This window comes from Tiliqua scincoides, chromosome 14 (genome assembly GCF_035046505.1).
Source record: "Tiliqua scincoides isolate rTilSci1 chromosome 14, rTilSci1.hap2, whole genome shotgun sequence".
Lineage (NCBI taxonomy): Eukaryota > Metazoa > Chordata > Lepidosauria > Squamata > Scincidae > Tiliqua > Tiliqua scincoides.
Genome location: NC_089834.1, coordinates 10,924,615 through 10,943,138, shown reverse-complemented (window position 1 = coordinate 10,943,138; position 18,524 = coordinate 10,924,615). Strand labels below are relative to the sequence as shown.

Sequence of the window (18,524 nt, the reverse complement as noted above, 5' to 3'; positions counted from 1 at the left end):
CCTCAACAGCCAGGTGGCAAAAGTTAATCTCACAACATTTCGGGGTCACCCACTGAGCTTCAACCAGACACCAGATCCTTCCCTTCATTTTCCAAGGGCTGGCAGAATTGCAACTTCACCCTTCCCAACCTTGCAACAGACACCGCCTCGGAAATCTCAGGTTTTGGCAAGGACACAAGCCATCTAGATTGAATTAAGTGGCGAATGTCTTCTAAGCTTAACAAATCCCACTACACCCTTGGTGGTCAGATTAATTTCTAACCAACCACCAAAGGAGCTCAGTGGTATAACTCACCAGAACCCACAGTTTTAAGAGCCGCAATTAACTGTTGCTGGAGCAGTTGACCAAACTATAAGTAATTCAGAAACCTTGCACGTGGATGAATAAATACCTGCACAGCACTTAGTGGATTACAGAAAACATTATCACCAAGTTTGTGCAATGCATACATGATCTACAGCACTTCATGCTAGTTTCAGCTAAACAGTGAAGCCTGAAGGGAGATGGACCAGCAAAAATGAATGCAATCGCCCCCTTCCCAATCCCAACCAAATGACACTCCTGACACACCATTTGCTTTGCATGCAGAAGGGCCCAGGTTCATGATTTTTATCTAAGTCTATTACTTCATTTACCCAGCTGGGGTGTTGCTTGTTTTGGATATGACACCCCAGTGAACACTACGTTTTGTGGGACAGGCAGCCTCCTTACCTATCACAGTCTGCTCTGGAGAGGTGGGAGGTGTGAGTAATATTCCACAACTGCTGGGATCCTTCACGCTTCCAGCTCCTGGCTGTGCCATGGTGCTATGGCCTCCAGGTGTGGAAGTGCTCTGGGAGACAGGAATGTCATTCTGAGAGATGAGGACAAAGGCTGAAGGATATACCATTTGGACACCACCTGTTTAGAAAAGGAGAAAAAAATTAGGTGTGATTATTATTGCTCCTTCTTTTTTTCACCTGTAACAAAAGCAACATTTCTGATTCAATGCAAAAGCTTTTAAAGCTATAATTACAGTTAAGATATAGTTGGGTGGTTGGACTAGAAGTACAAGCCTCACTGGTGCAATAAGTTATGGCAGTGGTTCTCAAACTTATTAGAGACCCTAGAGTCTGCTACCTGATGTATAAACGCCATGGGGTGTGGTTTTAATAGTGATTGGGCCAGCAGTGCTCACCCTCTCCTAAGTAGCAGCTTGTTTAACCCTAAATACACATAGCCTAATCTGCGCTGTCAGTTTCACGAACTACCAAAAATTGGGTCTTGACTCACTGGTGCATCCCAGACCTACAGTTTGAAAACCACTAGGTTATGGGGTTCAATTCCAGGTCAGGCCTGTGCTCTTCTAGCAGAAAGAGGGTCCACACCTTTAGACATTTTTTGGAAGGAGCTGTAGTTTGGTGTCTGAGTATCTGCTTTGCATGCAAGAAGTACCAGGTGCAATTTCTAGCAGTGCCTCCAGGTCAGACTGGAAAGGTTACGCTTCTAAATCTCAGGAGAATCATTACCAGACAACATAGATAAACTTGAACTAGACCTGCCTCAACAGAAGACAGATTCATATGTTCATCAGAACTGTTTAATTCTGGAAATGGGTGCTTTAAGGGAACACAAATAGCCTAAGAGCATAACCTGTAAGAGATACCAGATCTTAAAGGTCTCATGCTGGACTGTGATAGCTGGACATCTAAACCCAAGAAAACACAGCTGGCAGGCCTTGAGGAAAAGTGTTTCATGTAGGAAAACTTCCTAGTGCAGTCCTGGTTGCCTCCACTGGCTAACAGGTGGGGACTGAAAGGCAGGCACCACTGAGATTTGTAATTCCATCACATAAAAACACAATCTTTGGGGAAGGGGAGCTGTGGATGCCTCATGGGAGAAGGATGGGATGAGGAGACTTTGGGTACACCAGGAGATACGTCAACAATGGCAGGGCTATTGTTGATAAGGAGTCCTTTGTGATTCTGGATCAGCACAAGAGAGACAGGAAGGTGGATCATCCTGCTCCCCCACTGGATTGAAGACAAACCGCAATGGTTCCCAAACTGTGAGCCGAAGATCCCCAGGGAGCCCTGGAAACCAGCCAGGGGATCTGTAGAATCCTTGCGAAAACCTGCCGTCCTATACAGTGTGTAGCACTGTAGCCCTAATGGGGAGCCATGGCCCAATAGCTCAAGGGATCCATCAGTCAAAAACATTTGGGAACCACTTGGATATGGGGGAAGGGAAGACTTGCCTCTGTGGGGCATACCTTCCCCGGACATCCACATTCAGAATAACCCAATATTAAAAACAGATCCGGATTGCAGATCCCCAATCCATCAGAGCTACTTGAATTTTAAGTCAACCCCCAAGAGAAAAGAATAAATTCTTCAAGCAGAAATATATAATCTCACCAACTATGACTTCAACAGCCACAGGAAAATCATCATCGTATCCCAGTTCGTCATCCTCTTTCAGGCTCTCTTTCTTCTTCAACACCATTGGGTAAAAATACTGCCATTCCTCGATGAGCTTACGGGTTGCTGGGTCCGACATCTTGTACGCTTGGCCAGTCAGAGTGCCGCTTAAACCATAAGGGCTTATCAAAACTGATGAAACCAAAAAAAACCAGACGGATCAGCAGGCAGCCTCAATCCAGTCTAGCAGCAATCATTCATACCTCCCCCTGTAAGTCTCTGTTTAAGAAATTTATATCCTGTCCTTTCAGATTAAAACATCCGCACAACACAGCTTACAGGGCTTAATACACAATTGAACATAATAAATCAAGCATCCAGTTCTAAAGAGGAGCCACTTCCTGTACAAAGCTAATTGAAATACACATTGAAAAGGCAGAAGTGTATCAATCAGGTCCACTGAAATAATCTTGTTTTTATCCTAGCAGAACACACGACATTGTGATAATTCAATTTAAAATTTGCTACCTGACAATAAGAACGTTTATATACTGCTTTTCATCAAAGAAGTTCACAAAGCCACTTACAGAGAAAATCAAATGGCTTTAAATGGTTCCCTGCCCCCAAAGGGCTCACAATCCAAAACGTTGCAGAAGAAATCCCAGCACACAGCCACTAGAAAAGACAACTGTTCTGGTGCAAATAAGGAGAGTAATTCTTCCCCTGCTACATGTAAGAGCACCACTTGAAAAGTGCCAATTGGGCAAAGAGGCAACCACCATCCCAAAGCCTTCAAGTACTCTGCGCAGCCTCGCAAGAGAGTTGGCTGGGCCTCAGCTGAGGTGCTGCAGAAAGATTTGAAACTTTAATGGCAAACAGGCAGCAGCTCAAAAATAATTATGGCTTTTTCTTCCCCTCAAGTGTCATTGTTTAAGTCCATCTGATGGCTTTTAGGCAGCTGGGCTCAGGATTTCAAATCTGAGCATAACTCTGGAGTAAGATGATTACTGATTAAGGGCAACGTGACCTCCAGCTGCTAGCTTTTCACACAAATCACACTAATTGCATGTTTACTGCATGCCTCTTGGTTTCTCACTCTGTCCATGTTTGTGCCCTTCATCTCCCAATGCCTTTATAAATGATTCCAGAATTTCCCACTATTTAAACCCTAACCTGCAGCATAGGATCTACCCTTAACAGCCTGGTGGACAGTCATGGTTTCTCTTTTCCTAGGCAGCTCTGTCCCTTTCATTCTTGACCACTGGGAAGAGGGAAAGAGGCAGAATGGAGTAACAGCAGCATACATTCAATTTTGGAAAAGAGGAAGGGGAGAAAGAGGAAGAAAGGCAAAGAGCAGAGGGACTGTAGCAACAGGAAAGAACAGATGGGTGGGAGATTCAGGGGACCTACAAAAGATTAAGGAGCGTGGCCAAAGCAACCTCTTCAAAGCCCCTGGTGACTTCTTGGCTCATCTAAGACGACAAGCTTAGGCTTACAGTTCAAACGGTGTGGACCCAAGTCTCAAAGAAAAATGGTGGTGGCCACACTGCCACAACCCACCTGAGGTTGGGGCACAACTCCCTTGTGGAAGACCTCCACGCTAGGTTCTATACTGCAGCAAATTAAGATTTAAAACTATTAACCAAAGAACATAGATATTTTCCCTATTTAGGGGGGAAAAAAACACAATTTTGAACCATATTTACCACTCCTTGCTTCAAAAAAAAGAAAAGGTACAAAACGTAAACATGCTCCAGCTCATTGGTTTCAACAGGCTGGAGTACATTCAGCTCTGCTGAACTGTGGCCCTCGACGTCGAGCAACTGATCTTGCTTAGAGTACTGCCAAGTGCACAAAACCAGCCAATCTCCTATTTCACAACTGGCTTCCTTGTCTCTCTAAGCCACTATAGCCCTACAGTGCCAAAGGATGCACGCTGCATGGCCAAAGGTTATGGATTATGCTCCTAGATAATAGGCAGCCTTTAGCAGCAGACCAATAATTGCTAATTGCTATAGCAACCAACTACAACATTTGTTTAGAAAAAAAAATATATTAATTACAAAGTAGGAAACCTGGATTTAAATCCATCTCTCTTTTCAGAACTCATATCACTGATTTGCATCAACGATTTAATTAAACCATCTTGAAGTGATTCAAAAGACCATTACCAGGTCTGATAAAAACTGATTCTTCAAAGTGTGGAAAGACAGAAAAACACACTAAAAGGCAATCACTGCTTGACAAGCAGGTTGTGCTTTTGTCATATTGTGTTTTTAACTGATGCGAGGATAACAGATGGGATAAAAGTCTCCTAAATAATACACTAGCATGGTGGACAACAGTGAGTTCCCCCAGAGGTACCTGGAGCATATCAAGCAGAAGAGGAAGGTGAATATCAGTGGAGCAACAGCCACACCCTGAAGCCTACTAATGCCGAGACTGAGCAGCTCCTGTATGGACCATCACTTGGCTGAAATCTGAGGTGGGGAAATTGGTCTGGGGGGGAAAAACCCACCAGCTCACTCTTCTTAAACTTGAATTTCAAAAAGGTATGGAGAGAGAATAAAAATACATGTATGATTGGTTTAGATTGCACAGGTAGCACTACATCAGGGATGTCAAACTCATTTCATGCAGTGGGCCAAGACGCATTCAGGCTCCTGCTGAGGGCCAGAAGTGATGGCATTAAGTTGGTAATGACCAGATATAAGCACTTTTATCTCTTAGGAATTCAGTATCTGTAAAATGACAGAAAATACACACACTGTGATCATGTTCTCAAGATATGGGACAGCCCAATTATCATGCAGGCAGCCCTTTTAGCAGTGACACCTCAGCACAGCTCAGCAGTTGAGATCAGCTGATGCTGGTGCTGGGAGAACACAAGGGCTAGATTAAGAGCTTCTGCAGGCCACATCCGGCCCCCGAATCGTATGTATGCTACCCCTGCACTAAGTCATACTTTCAGATGCATCCTTAAACTGTGCTTGTTACAAACTGGTGTAAAGAGGCAGAAGTTCAAAAGCCTGAGGACACAGCCCCAAAAGCCAAAACCACGGGCTCGGACAGGACACCCAAATAAGATCATGTTCCCCAACCCCGAAGAAACCATTTGAGGAAATGCACATGGATATCGTGAATGAATCAGCTTTCGTATTTTAAAACTTGGCCACTACATTTGATAATGACAGACTCATTAAAAGCTGTAACCTATAATGGTGAGATTTGTGTGTTGGTTATTATTTGAAAAATATGAGGTGTGGCACCTTATTCTCAGGCTGATAAGACTTCATGGATGGGGCAGGTTGGAGGATCAAGTGTCACACAGACAAGCACCTAAGAGCTCTGGGGTTAGCATTACGTCTTGCATGAGCTGTGGGATGAGGGCTCCCTCCACTGCTTGCTGTTTTACATCTGTGATGCAGCAGTGGCAGTGAAGGAAAGGCCAGCCTTGCTTTGTACAAGGCCTTTTATAGGCCTTGATCTATTGCAAGACCGTCATTCATTCACATAAGTTCATCTTTAATATATTCATTTACGTAAATTTATTCAAATTTTAAATGTAAATTAATTCTTTTTTTCCCCAGCCCCCAATGTAGTGTCAGAGAGATGATGTGGGCCTCCTGCCAAAAACTTTGGACACCCTTGGGTTAGAGCAAAGGCACTTTTTTTGCTGAGGAAATCTCAGCAGACAGTGCTTATTGTTGTGATTAAGCAATTCCTTAGCAAACAAGGAGAGATGCGGCTGCAGCTCAGAGTAAGAGCTCCTGCTTTGCATGCAAAAGGCCCTTGGTTTAAGACCTGTGTCTGAAACCCTTGATGAGAGCTGCTGGCAATCAGTGCAGGCAAACCTAAACCAAATGGACCAAGGGCCCGGCTAAGCATAAGAAGAATTCTAGTGAGACAACCTCTTTTTTTCAAAAGTATCCAGACTTGAGACCTAGAACTGCAGGTCGGTCAGAACAACAAGTTGCAGCTCCCACTTCTATTAAGTGGGGAACTTTATCCATCTTTGGCTCTTGCAATGAAAGCATTCTCCAATACTGGGCAGCTAAAACGAATCTTGGATGAGTGATGACTGCAGACGCCAGGGCTCTGGGGAGTCCCAGAATGAATACACTTACTCATTAAGTAGCACACCTGACAATGGATACTCTGTTTTTCCCCTAGTTGAGTGTCATGCCAGGCTTTATTGAATTAATGCAACTCATTGGTAGGACTGGGTGGTGCCAATGGACTCTGGGTGGTGCCAACATGCCTTACTTTTAATGGAAGGTATTGTTTCAGAACAAAGACAACAGGTAGCAAGCGCATGTGTACACTGTCCCTCCTCCCACCACCACCACTACTCACCTTGGAATGGAGTAGGGGATGACTGAGCCATATGGAGATGCTCCTCGCTGATGAGATAGATGGGCTGGTGCTGGGCAATTTCGACACTTGTACATACGTTACTTTCTCCATGAAGGAAGAATGTGAAGGCGCAGGACAGGTGCTCACTGGAAGAGAAAAGAGAAACAAAAAAGGTATAATTTAAAATGCTGCTTAAGTCTTTAAGCCACATGGCTTAAGTGATGGTTGGTGGAGGCGCAAAATGCTATCTGAAGTTAAAAATGAGACATTCAAGGTCCTTTTCCAGAAGATCCCACCTACATTCTCAAATTCTGCCTGGAAATCTGGAAAAGGGTGCTGCTTCCCAGAAGAACTTCACCCTATGGAGGGTTGAAATCCTATGAAGAGTTAATAATAATAATAATAATAATAATAATAATAATAATAATAATAATAATAATAATAATAATAATAATAAAACTTTATTTTTATCCCGCCCTTCTCCCTAAAGGGACCCAGGGCGGCTAACAACATATTAAAAAACAGATTTTAAAAACATTAATACATAACAAACATTTAAAAACACATTACAGAGGCCATAAAAACAGTAGTCAGATTAAAAGACAGAATAAAAGAGCAAGTTACCGAGGAATCAAGCCTGTAACAAACTAAAAGATGTATAAAAATGTTAAGAAGGCCAGAAATCAGAAGGCTTGTTTAAACAACAGTGTTTTCAGGCCTCGCCGAAAACTCTCAAGAGAGGGAGCCATTCTCAAATCAAGGGGAAGGGAGTTCCATAATGTTGGTGCCACTACCGAGAAGGCCCTATTTCTTGCAGCCGCCCCCCGGACCTCCTTGGGTGGCGGCACTTGCAAAAAGGCCTTCTCTGATGACCTGAGATGGCGAGCCGGATTGTACAGGAGTAGGCGGTCTCTAAGATATCCTGGCCCAGAGCAGTATAGGGCTTTAAAGGTCAAAACCAGCACCTTGAATTGGGCCCGGAAACGAATGGGCAGCCAATGTAGCCCCCGGAGAAGCGGACTGACAGAGTCAAACCGCCTGGCTCCGGTGACCACACGGGCCGCCGCATTCTGTAAGTTGAGAATCTGATAAATTGAGATTATGAAGAGCTGAAGTATTTAAATAAGCAACAACAGCTTTCGGTGTAGCCTCTAAATCAGTGATTTTCAACCTTTTCCATCTCAAGGCACACTAGCAAGGCACTAAAATGATCTAGGCAGACCATCAGTTTGTTTGTTTTTTACAATTCACAAAGCAGACTATGCTGCCAATGGGGGGCTCACATCCCCATTGGCCCTACTAATAAATGACCCTCTCTCAAATTCCTGTGGCACACCTGGGGGCCATTCGTGGCATACCAATGTGCCATGGCACAGTGGTTGAAAATGGCTGCTCTAAATATTTGTGTTTTCCTAAATTGCGCTGACTTGCTTGAAATGCAGCATGCAACACTATTTGTACACAGCTATAAAGAGAGAGAGAGAGAGAGAGAGATCTCCAAAAATAAGCAGCAGAAAAAAACATCAGGTGTGACTTCAACTCACCCAAGCACAAAAGATTTATTCTCCCAAAGAGAGAGCAATGGTAGGAAAGGGAAGGACACGTCAACCAGAACATCATATCTCTGGAGACCACATTGCTGCACACGTCTGATGAAGCCATTATAGCCCAGGTTTAAGTCAGATGAAGCCTGTACATCTGAGGCACAACAGCATTTGCACATGTCTATCATCTAACCTTCTTTATACAATAGAGAATAAGCACCTTGCACCCCACTAGTGCACTTCTCGCGGTGGTTTGACTGACTGGTTACACTACTGGGTGACTATAAAGAGGCCAGTCCCAGAGTTACAACAGGCCTTCCACAAAACAGTATGGACAGAACAAGCACACATTTGTATCAACCTTCCACCAACAACTATAGCTTTTATAAAAAGAGTACAACCTTCAGCCCAGTTGACAGGGAAGTTTGTGTCCAAGTAGAAACCTCAAGAAATGTCTATGCAACAATTGGCAGCCAATCCATTTCAAAGTACAGGTTGAGACTAATTATTCGCATGCGTTCCCTTCCAAGCACTCATGTGGATGGCAAAAAAACGCACTATAGCAAATCAGTTTTAAAAACTAAGTTTCTTTGCTCCAGTGATTTAAAAACAGCCTTGCTGACCTTTGTGATGTAAGATAAGAGTCATTAACAAGGCAATCCATCAATCAGTCATCCTCCAAGAGCTTAAAAAGAGCTGAGAGTTTACACTCAGCCCCTCCCTTCACCAATGCAAAGGGATCACCTTTCTTTCATGTGCTCAGGGGGAAAGGAGGGTCTGCTGGAGAGAGGAGGATTGATGGATTGTCAGCCAGCTGCCCCCTCTCTCTTTCATTAAGGGGGTTATTGTTAAAGGACTGTTCAGTTTTTAAAATTGATTTTAGAGGGATGCAATTCCTCCTTCTCCAGGGATCAGCACTTTCCTTCTATTTGCAGGGGCCATTTGTGTTGAGACAAATCCGTGTATAAAAAATCTGTGTATAAATAGGCTGGACCTGTAAGTCTTTATGAAGTACAATCCACTCTATCAATGCATGAAGTGAAATCCTCAGTGGACGGATACACACACTCACAGGAGTAGAGAAACAGGAGAAGTTACAAAAAGTGGGGTCCTAGGGCTATGGGGATGGAGGAAGACTAAGTCAGAGGTTTTTATATTCCTTGTCAACTCCACTCCCAAATATAGCCAGAGATCAAGGCTAAATCCCTGAAACAAGCTGAAGCTTCTAACTTCCCCACAGAACAACTTTTAACAGGTCAGATCAGGGAGCGTACCAGAGAGCATACCAGCAATTCCCACGGAGCAATACGACTGCCCTACATAGGAGGTACCACCACACAGAGACTGGGGACACACACCATGCGCCTGAGAATCTCTGGACAAAGTTGGTCTTCTGGGTCACTATTACACCAACAGCGAAGATGCTTCTGGGTGAGGTTGGCACAGGGGAGCCAAACCCTGCAGATTTCTGCCAAATCACAATAGCCACATGTGTGATCCTGGTCACTCCCTCTGGCTCAGAGCCAGCTCTGGCAGAAATGCATTTCTCAGTCAATTCACAAGCACACTAAAAAGCAAGGAACACTTACGAAAGGGAAGATATACAATGGACAGCACTTTAAATTTCTGCTACTGCTGAACTAACCTATCCTAGGCTTAATGTGAAACAAGAGCTGCACGACAGTTTCTGAAGATTACCCTATCAATAAGGAACACACACAAGGCCAGATCGATACCAGCAAATGCGTGAATGTTTTAAGTTTCCCAGAATTGCAAGCAAATTCACCGGAAAGGGAGGACTTGCAGATCCTTTGCAGATCTCACTTTGCAGAAATGCTTTTAAGGAAGAGTGCCTACGTCTCACGTCAAATGGCAGGCCAGACATCTTTCCCTGCTAGATCTATTTGGGTACACCCAAATACTGTGAAACCTACAGAATGTTTTATATTTCTGTGCTGCGCTATGATTGAGAGATAAGGCAAACATACACAAACTCACTCCAAAACTGCTTCTTTCTGGACGAAGAAACATCCTCTTTATATATACATCTACCATGTATGAGCCAAGCGGTGACAGAAAGTATCCAATGAATCATGTGGAAAGGGATCAGCTTGAGTTTATAGTCTACATATAGAAATATTCTTCACCCCACCAAACTCATGCAATTTTGCCTGGGAACAACAGTTCAGAAGAGAGTGGAAAGCAATGTGAATTGGTATGGTGTACCAACATCATCAACGTGAAGTACGCCACTAACATTCATTGGCAGAAGAGTTAAAGATTAAATCCACACACTGGTTATGGGAAGGGTATCGTTATGTCCAACCTAACACACGAAGGGGGCTTGCATCTGCAAAATAGAGAGGTATATGACTGGTACATCCTTATAGGCATCTCCATTTATTTCACACGCCAATATGTCTACCGTGGGAATTTGCCTGCCTCTAAAGTGCGAGTTACCCTTGAAAACAGCTTCAGGTGCTTATATAATGCAGCAAAAAAAAAAAAAAAAGCAGAGGCGGAATTCATTAATGCATCCCTTTTTGCCGGATGCGGTAACAACCAAAGAGGGAGATTTATTGCATGCACACCCTGCCAGAGAAAGGCAGGGGATCCAAATGCACGAACTCCCTTCTCAGATGTTACAACATGGAGCAAGAAGAAGCACAAGCAACTCACACATCCATCTTCTCTGCATGCTGCAATATCCAAGGGAGCCGGTGTGGTGTAGCAGACTGCTGACCTTGGACCAGGACGACCCAGGTTCAAATCTCCACTCAACCATGAAAGCTTATTGGGTGGCCCATCACTCCCTAACCTACCCCATAGGGTTGTAGTGAGGATAAAATGAAAGGCAGGAGCTATGCGCATCACCCTGGGATGCTCAGAACAAGGGCAGTACATAAATGTGAAAAAAACTAATAAATTCAAAGCTGCCCCAAAGTATGCAAGATTTACTCAGAAGTACATTCAGTCACACTGTAAATATGCAAAAATGATACACACAGGAAGCAGAGAGGCGCACATCTCCCAGCATGACCGGCACGCAAACAGAGGGATGACACAAACTGCTAACTCCGCAGCCTGTCTGAGCAAGCAAACATTTCGCCAATCAATCAAAGGTGGGTTTCACTGCCTTTAATAAGCCACTCCCTTGGCCTTCCTCCAGGGGGCCCCCTTGCAATACTGAGCAAAGGAATAGAGTGGGAGACACATTAAGTCATCCCTTTGGCAAGAAGCTTTTTTAAAGCTATACTGTTTTAAACTAAAGCTTTCAAGACCCTAAACTAGCTAGATGTAAGCTCGGGGACACTCTTTTATCCTTGCAAGAATTTTTGCCAGTTCTTGCAAGATGCATTTACTTTGCTATCATATGCATCATATATATGTATATTTTTAATGTTACATCAATATATACAGAGCTGCTCTCTTTTCAACTCATACCAAACTGTAGATATTATCCACCCTAAGTACAATCCAACTTGCTCGCTCCATCTCCAAAACAAAAAATAAAATAAAATTAAAAAAGGATTTAAAAACCACAAGCCTGGAAGAAGCAGTTCAATATTGAAAGAGTCATAACTTCTAAGCGATTTCGCTTATGCATGAAAGGAAAAGCAGAACACTTATCCCATTATTCTAACTGCTGGCAATAGGCATGTTAATGACTGATCTATAATGAATACGAAATATCTAATTATTCTCCAGTCATTCTTTATAAGCAGCCAATAAGTTTGGTGGAGAGAGAGGAGCTGGTGATATCCAAGCATGCCGGTCTTCCACCTATCTTCTTAAATTTTAATAATAATTCTGTCATGTGTCTGAATCAAGTTCTTTCTCCAAAATCTTTGGTAGCAGGGCTAGGAGGAAAAGACTTCTGGGGAAGGAGGTGCTACCATCCAGAGCACACAGCAGTGAGATGCATAGAACCAAGGCAGCTATTGAGGAAGCATATTGCCCAGGAGCATATGCAGAATGGCCTGGTTACATTCACCATCCCAATAAGATGGACTCCTCCTGTCCACTGCAGGTGAAAGGAGGGACCATTTCACCCTAAGGCAAAGGTTCCCAAACTGAGTGCCACGGTGCCTGAGAGCACCACGGCAAACTTATAAAGGTGCCACATGATGTCCCCAGTGGCCCATCTTGGATCGCACAAGATCTTGTGAGAATTGCAAGAGATCTTGCACAATCTAAGCTGGCAACTCTCGGGAGAGCCCATGGCAAAAGAAGGGTGTTGTGACCATGGTAAGTTTGGGAACTGCTTCCCTAAGAGGAAAAAGAGAGAGAACAATGCCTGAAGAATTCAGCTGAAGAAGGCAGCATGGAAAGAGCAAGTCAGCCATCCTGCAAGGAAGACAGAAAGAAACAAGAGAGACCGTGTCTTCATTCACAGGCCAGTCCCAAGAGAAAACAGTCATTCTGGAAAGGCCCAAAACCTCAACAACCATTACCCATCATCTGATGCGACTGTACTGTAGACAATGGCTGACAGACTGACCCCTTGCCCTGTCCCTCTGATTGCCATTTTTGTTCCACTGGACTTTCTTTTCTTGCTGCTAAGCTATCCCATTTTCAAGATATTGTACTTTTTCACATGCTGATTGGACACCGTTTTAAAAGCAACAAACCACTTTGGAAAAGCCTGGCCTGAAAAAGGGACTTAGGAGGGAGGTAATTTCATGTATGGCCAGGCATGCCATAGTGACCCCGTTGACTATTAAACCTGGGAAGATGCAACCCTGACAAAACACATTTTGCTGTATCTTCCATTACCACCAAAAGGTATAAAATCCTATTAAAACTGTTTCACTTTAAAAAGGATATATATGAGGGGAGCTCGGTTTGCTCATGCAGTGATGTCTTTAAAATAATCTATGATATTTTACACTGTTAAGATTTCTAGCATGAGGAAGCTTTTCCACCAAAGAACAGCACATGTTGTAAGCAGAGTCCTTTCTCTAGGCCTTAAAACTCCCTCTTAAAGAGCTATTTTTATCTCGGCTTAAGGAAAACAGATTCTGCTGTCTGATAAGTGCCTCCAATTATGCTCTACCTTTGCACTCAAATTTGCACATTTATGAGAGCAAGCTAATGATCTGTCTCGATTATCCTTCAGGTTTGTGAAGATGTTCTTACCAATACCATTAGGTGAAGGGGGGGGAACCAGGGTGGCACCAACAGAGAATCCCCTGGTACCGCAAGGACCAACTAATCTATAGTGGCTTTTGTTTGTTGTAGGAGCTATGATCTTACTTTGCCAGATGTGTGAAATCGCCTAGAAAGGAAGCAGGGGGAACAGGTGAGCCATACTGAACTTGCTTATATAAATGGGTGGCTGTTCCATTTTTGGGAGGATTCAGCTCTCTCTTTGCCCTGGAACAGTCGTCCCTGTTAACATGAGGTACAGCACAAAGCTCCTTAAAACAGCACCCCGGGTGCCCCCACAATTGCTTACAGCAAATGTGAAAAGATATAAAAGTCATATTTTCCTTACATTCACTCTTACTTTTTTTCAATGTTCAAGCCTGAACCTTGCAATTCATTCACACCCTGTCCACCCATGCGTTCTCTGATGAATATGTTTTGACTCCCAAAAACAGTGGCACTTTGAAGGGGTACTTTCTCAAGAAGATATGCAAAGCAAACAACACTTTGAACGACCTTTGGGGAAATAAAGCAGGGTAGAAATTTAGTAAATAAAAAAATTTATAGGTATGCCTGGATTATTTATTTACAACATCTTTATTCTACCTTTCCACCTAACCAAGGCATTCATCAGCTTGCAAACAATTGCATAAAAACACAAACACAAAAAAATCAGAGCCTTCCCCCCCCCCAAAAAAAAGTCTTTACAAACCAGCAAAATATATAACACAGGCCAACACACATTTTGCTTCCTTAAACGTTACACCAATTCCTGGGTATATTTGGGGTGCAGATTCCAAAAATGGCATCCATTTTGCCTTATCATGTCTAGTTTTGGAGATATGGCACAGCTTCATTAGTGAATGGTTCAAGCAGCTTCCTCATGAGGAAGCCTACACGATGGCTTCCTCATGAGGAAGCCTACACCATGGCTTCCTCATGAGGAAGCTGCTTGAACCATTCACTAATGAAACTATGCTATATCTCCAAAATTAGACGAGATAGGGCAAAACGGATGTCATTTTTGGAATCTGCACCCCAAATTCATATCAAGCCACCATAAATTTTGGGAAAAACTTTTCTGACCCTCAATTTTGTAGACCTGTGTAATCAAAGACCACCAGAAGATGAGAACCAATAAAACTGAAAGACCTTAAAGTGAAAAGAGCCATGTAAAATATGAGTTTTTAGTCCCCACAAGCAGGCTAACGGAGAAAGTGCAGTTTTTTAATTCAACTTGGACAGAGTTCCAAAGCTGGGATACCACCATAGAGAAGACACTTCCAGTGCAACCCCTTCCCATCATGCTAACTCCCAGAGTGGGGGCAATTTTACAAGTTTTAGAGCCTCATAGGGACCACAAAAAGGACTGGGAACTTGAAGATATTAAGAAATAACCTAATAATCACCACCACCACCCCATCTATCCACAGGATGCAAATCTTTAAAAAAATGCATTTGGGCACAAAACTCCACTTAACACAGCATATTCACTGCAGTAAACACCAGACAATGTTGATGTGTGTGCTGCCAGCAGTAGTAGATTCAACATTCCAGTTAAAGGTAGGTCAGAAAAGTCATGTGGGCAACTTTGTATGTGCAGCACTGGTATCCACGGTGGTTGTTAGGTCTTGGTTAATATCTCAGTCCCCACAAGAGTTAAAAAATTTATTGCAGCAACGAAAATCAACATTATGTGGACCAAACAGACCAACCGTAATACTTTTACCATCACAGTCAAATTTGATTCATTGCTGGCTGATGGCAATTGAGTTTTGGCAATTGTTAGATATACAAAATGTTAAAACAAAAATTACTACATCAACTCTGTTCTGCTTCCGATTAACTTTGTAATGAAAACCTCCCATGGAGATACCATATGAGAGTGCAATCCAGAGCTGAAGACAGGCCTGTGAGACCCAGAAGTGTTGCAAACATGTCAGAAAGCATCTTTGTGTCTTTTGTGAGCTGGGTAGGCTGGTGCGAGGACGTGCACTGGCCTCGAGACACCAGATCTGGATGAGTGACAGGAAGTTCATGCCAGCCTAGGAAGGTGGGGGGGGGGGCGTGGAGAGGGTAGCAGGAGGGAGGAACAGGGGCATTTGGGGGCAGGGGAAGGTGAGCCAGGCCTGGGAGGGGGTTGGACTGGCCTGGGCAACTTAACCACTCTCCCAGCCAGCCTGGCATTACACCTGGAGCAGATCCAAGTAGCCCCACAGGGTGGCTAGGACGCGACACAGGTTAAGGAAATAAATATATTCTAACTCTGAGTTGCGCCACGGCCACCTCCTAACCTGTGCTGGATACAGCACAGGTCAGTCCACCTGCCTGTTTCAGAGAAGGTTGAGATTGAGCTGCCCTTCACCTTTAAATAAGGGTTACAATGACATGGAGTCCAGTGAAACACAGAAGACGTGATGCAAAATCTACAGGTTGTATCATGCTTTGCCCGGTAGGCGTGTGGTCAATTATCAGCCAAAGTATAGCTACTGAAATGAATTTTTCACAGGGTGACACCTTTATATTTCTTGTTTACCCTACTATTGAAAAATAGCTCTATTTCTTTCAATAACTCAGTGCAGGTATTTTGAGATAAGTACAGTGCTGGAGCAAAGCCAGAACCATTTATGATGTACATATTATGGCACTGTAGTTGGAAATGCAACAAGGAGGAACAGGCTATTCAGCATATATCGTGAACTGCCTATATAACAGACAACAAAACACTATAGATACTGCCTTTTTGCAAAGGAGAAAGACAAATTATTTTACAGGGCGGATAAAAAGTATTATTCCTCAGCAATGTTCAGAAATGTCTCAAATTCACTCTGATATTTAATCACACACACACACGACAAATTGCTTCTGCGTGCAGGATTTCATCATTATTGCATGACTTCCCATTTCATATGCCTGCATTATGAAAGCACATTTAACACTGGGACATTGTCTAATGAGTTGTTAACAGTTCTACTGTAGACTAATAAATATGTGCGGCTGGAACCATGTGCAGCCTGGCTGATATAGCGGGGTCCTAGACAAGGCACATAGGGTGCACCCCATACCACTATTTTACGTGTCTGCTACAATCACACCGTACAAAGTTAAAACTAGAGTTGCAACATTAGGGTGAACAGAAGTCAACTGAAACAACAGCATCAACTGGGCATCACCCCTCTGCCTTGCCAACCTAAAAGAAATTTAGAGGCCTCCCTGAGCAATGCACAAGGACCACGTGAACACAAGCCTCAGTGTGGCAGTACACGGCCCTATGAAGTAAGAGAAGGTTGTACACAGGACAAAATAGTCTCCAGCATGATCCCAGCTGCTTTAGCATCAGAGCCAGGAAAGCAAGCCGATAGCTCATCAGACCCAGGGATGAGCTGCAGCATAACTGCCCTGGCAATGGATATGTGACTCCTAGCAGAAGGAATCCCACATATTTTGCAATTTACATATCAGTGAAGAAATAGTTGAACAGAGAGTTTGCAAGCAGGAGAGGAAGGACATCAGATGTGGTAAAATCTTCCCTCTGCCCTCTAAGAAAGTTCTAAGTTTCCTGCATACATCCTTACCTCTTGGGACATGTTATTTATGAATTAAATGCAAACTTATATGGGTTATACAAAGATGGGTCTTAAACATTGACCTCTGCTTGTGAGTTATCAAAAACAGCTGCACTATTCAGAACTTTGTCCAACATATCCTTAGGCAGTGAAAGCATATCCATGCTGAAAGCCAGAGTATCTTCACCCACTACTTGGGAATACAAGAGAGTGGGAACAAGATGCAGGTATCTTGTGTGCTCCCTGAGACATCTGGTGGGCCACTATGAGATACAGAAAGCTGGACTAGATGTTTCGTGGGCCAGATCCAGCAGAGCTCTTCTTATGTTCTTAAGTATGCTTTTTGTTTTTTAAATTAGGATGGAAGGTCAAATTCTGCTCTAACTGAGTGGACAAGTGATTCCCGAGTACAGAATATCCAGCCTTCGTGTAGGTATTTGAATGAGATCAATATTCTTCAGTCCTTTAAGGTTCCAATTCCACCTCTAACCACAACCTAACACCCACCTTTTATCATAAGCATCTGGTGTGCCTCCTTTCTCTGTCATACATGCATGCCAATAAAGGTAATCTGAATCTGTCATACATGCTATTAACCCTAAACTAATCCTACCTCTTCCCCAAAATCCTGGCAGTGCCACTGATGCAATCCAAGATTAGGGCATTGTCCATATGTGAATCCCAACTCAGCAACTTAAGCCAAATGGACACTAGATAGCCACCTATGTCCCTACAAGTGATTCTGTACAAGAGAAGCCGTGGCATACCCCAAATCTCCAATGAATATTAATTAGTATTAATTAATCCCCAATGAATATAATTAGTATGTTTCTTTCAGTAGCATCCAAAATGTGGAGATAGCAGATTCACAATGCAGAAAGTGTTTTGATTACATTTTTAAAAAGTGTTTAATGTTATGAACCCATTATCTTGACACTCTGTACAGCTTTCTTGCCAGACTGAACTTGCTAGAACTAATTTGCCTGACTCTTGATATTCTCTACTCACCGATCTTATCTCTAACTGTGTCTTAACATTTCCGTTCACAAGCATAGCAGAAGAGGATCAGCTAGCAGTCGATGTTCTAAAAAGGGGCTGTCATCAGCTGCCAAAGCAATACAAAGGCAGAGTCAGGATTAAGGAAGGCCTCGTGGTATGAAACAGGGCTTGCCAGCTAACAGTGTGATCAGTAAGCTGATTCAGAAGAGCCAAGCTCAGCTTTATCAAACCATGCAACATGTGCCCTTTGATCTGTGAATTTCCGTTCTGCCCTCTGCTTGCTTGACTATACATGAAATAATATGTGCTGTTTAACCTCATTTGGCAAGACAACTTTATTAAACTCAAGCTTCTTTTTAAAACGGGTCCAAAGAAACACATGCACAATTATCACTACTCAAGCTAGATTCAAATGGTGTGACAAATCCTGATTAAGGATGCTTAGCTATTGCGTAGCCTGATATCTGATCTGGCAACCCACACTGCCTTGCACTGAGAGATCCAAGTGCTG

The 18,524-nt window shown here is 43.3% G+C and overlaps 1 protein-coding gene across 1 annotated transcript in view; it reads right to left on the bottom strand.

Moving 5' to 3' along the window:
- LOC136634523 (mediator of RNA polymerase II transcription subunit 13-like) overlaps positions 1-18,524 on the bottom strand; it is a 195,983-nt gene that overhangs the window by 60,876 nt on the left and 116,583 nt on the right. Inside the window, exons 5-7 of the mRNA XM_066610067.1 lie at positions 6,757-6,902; positions 2,398-2,592; positions 713-901 (exon numbers count right to left, since the gene is read on the bottom strand). Coding sequence (XP_066466164.1) covers positions 713-901; positions 2,398-2,592; positions 6,757-6,902 — 530 coding nt within the window. The remainder of the gene's footprint in view (positions 1-712; positions 902-2,397; positions 2,593-6,756; positions 6,903-18,524) is intronic.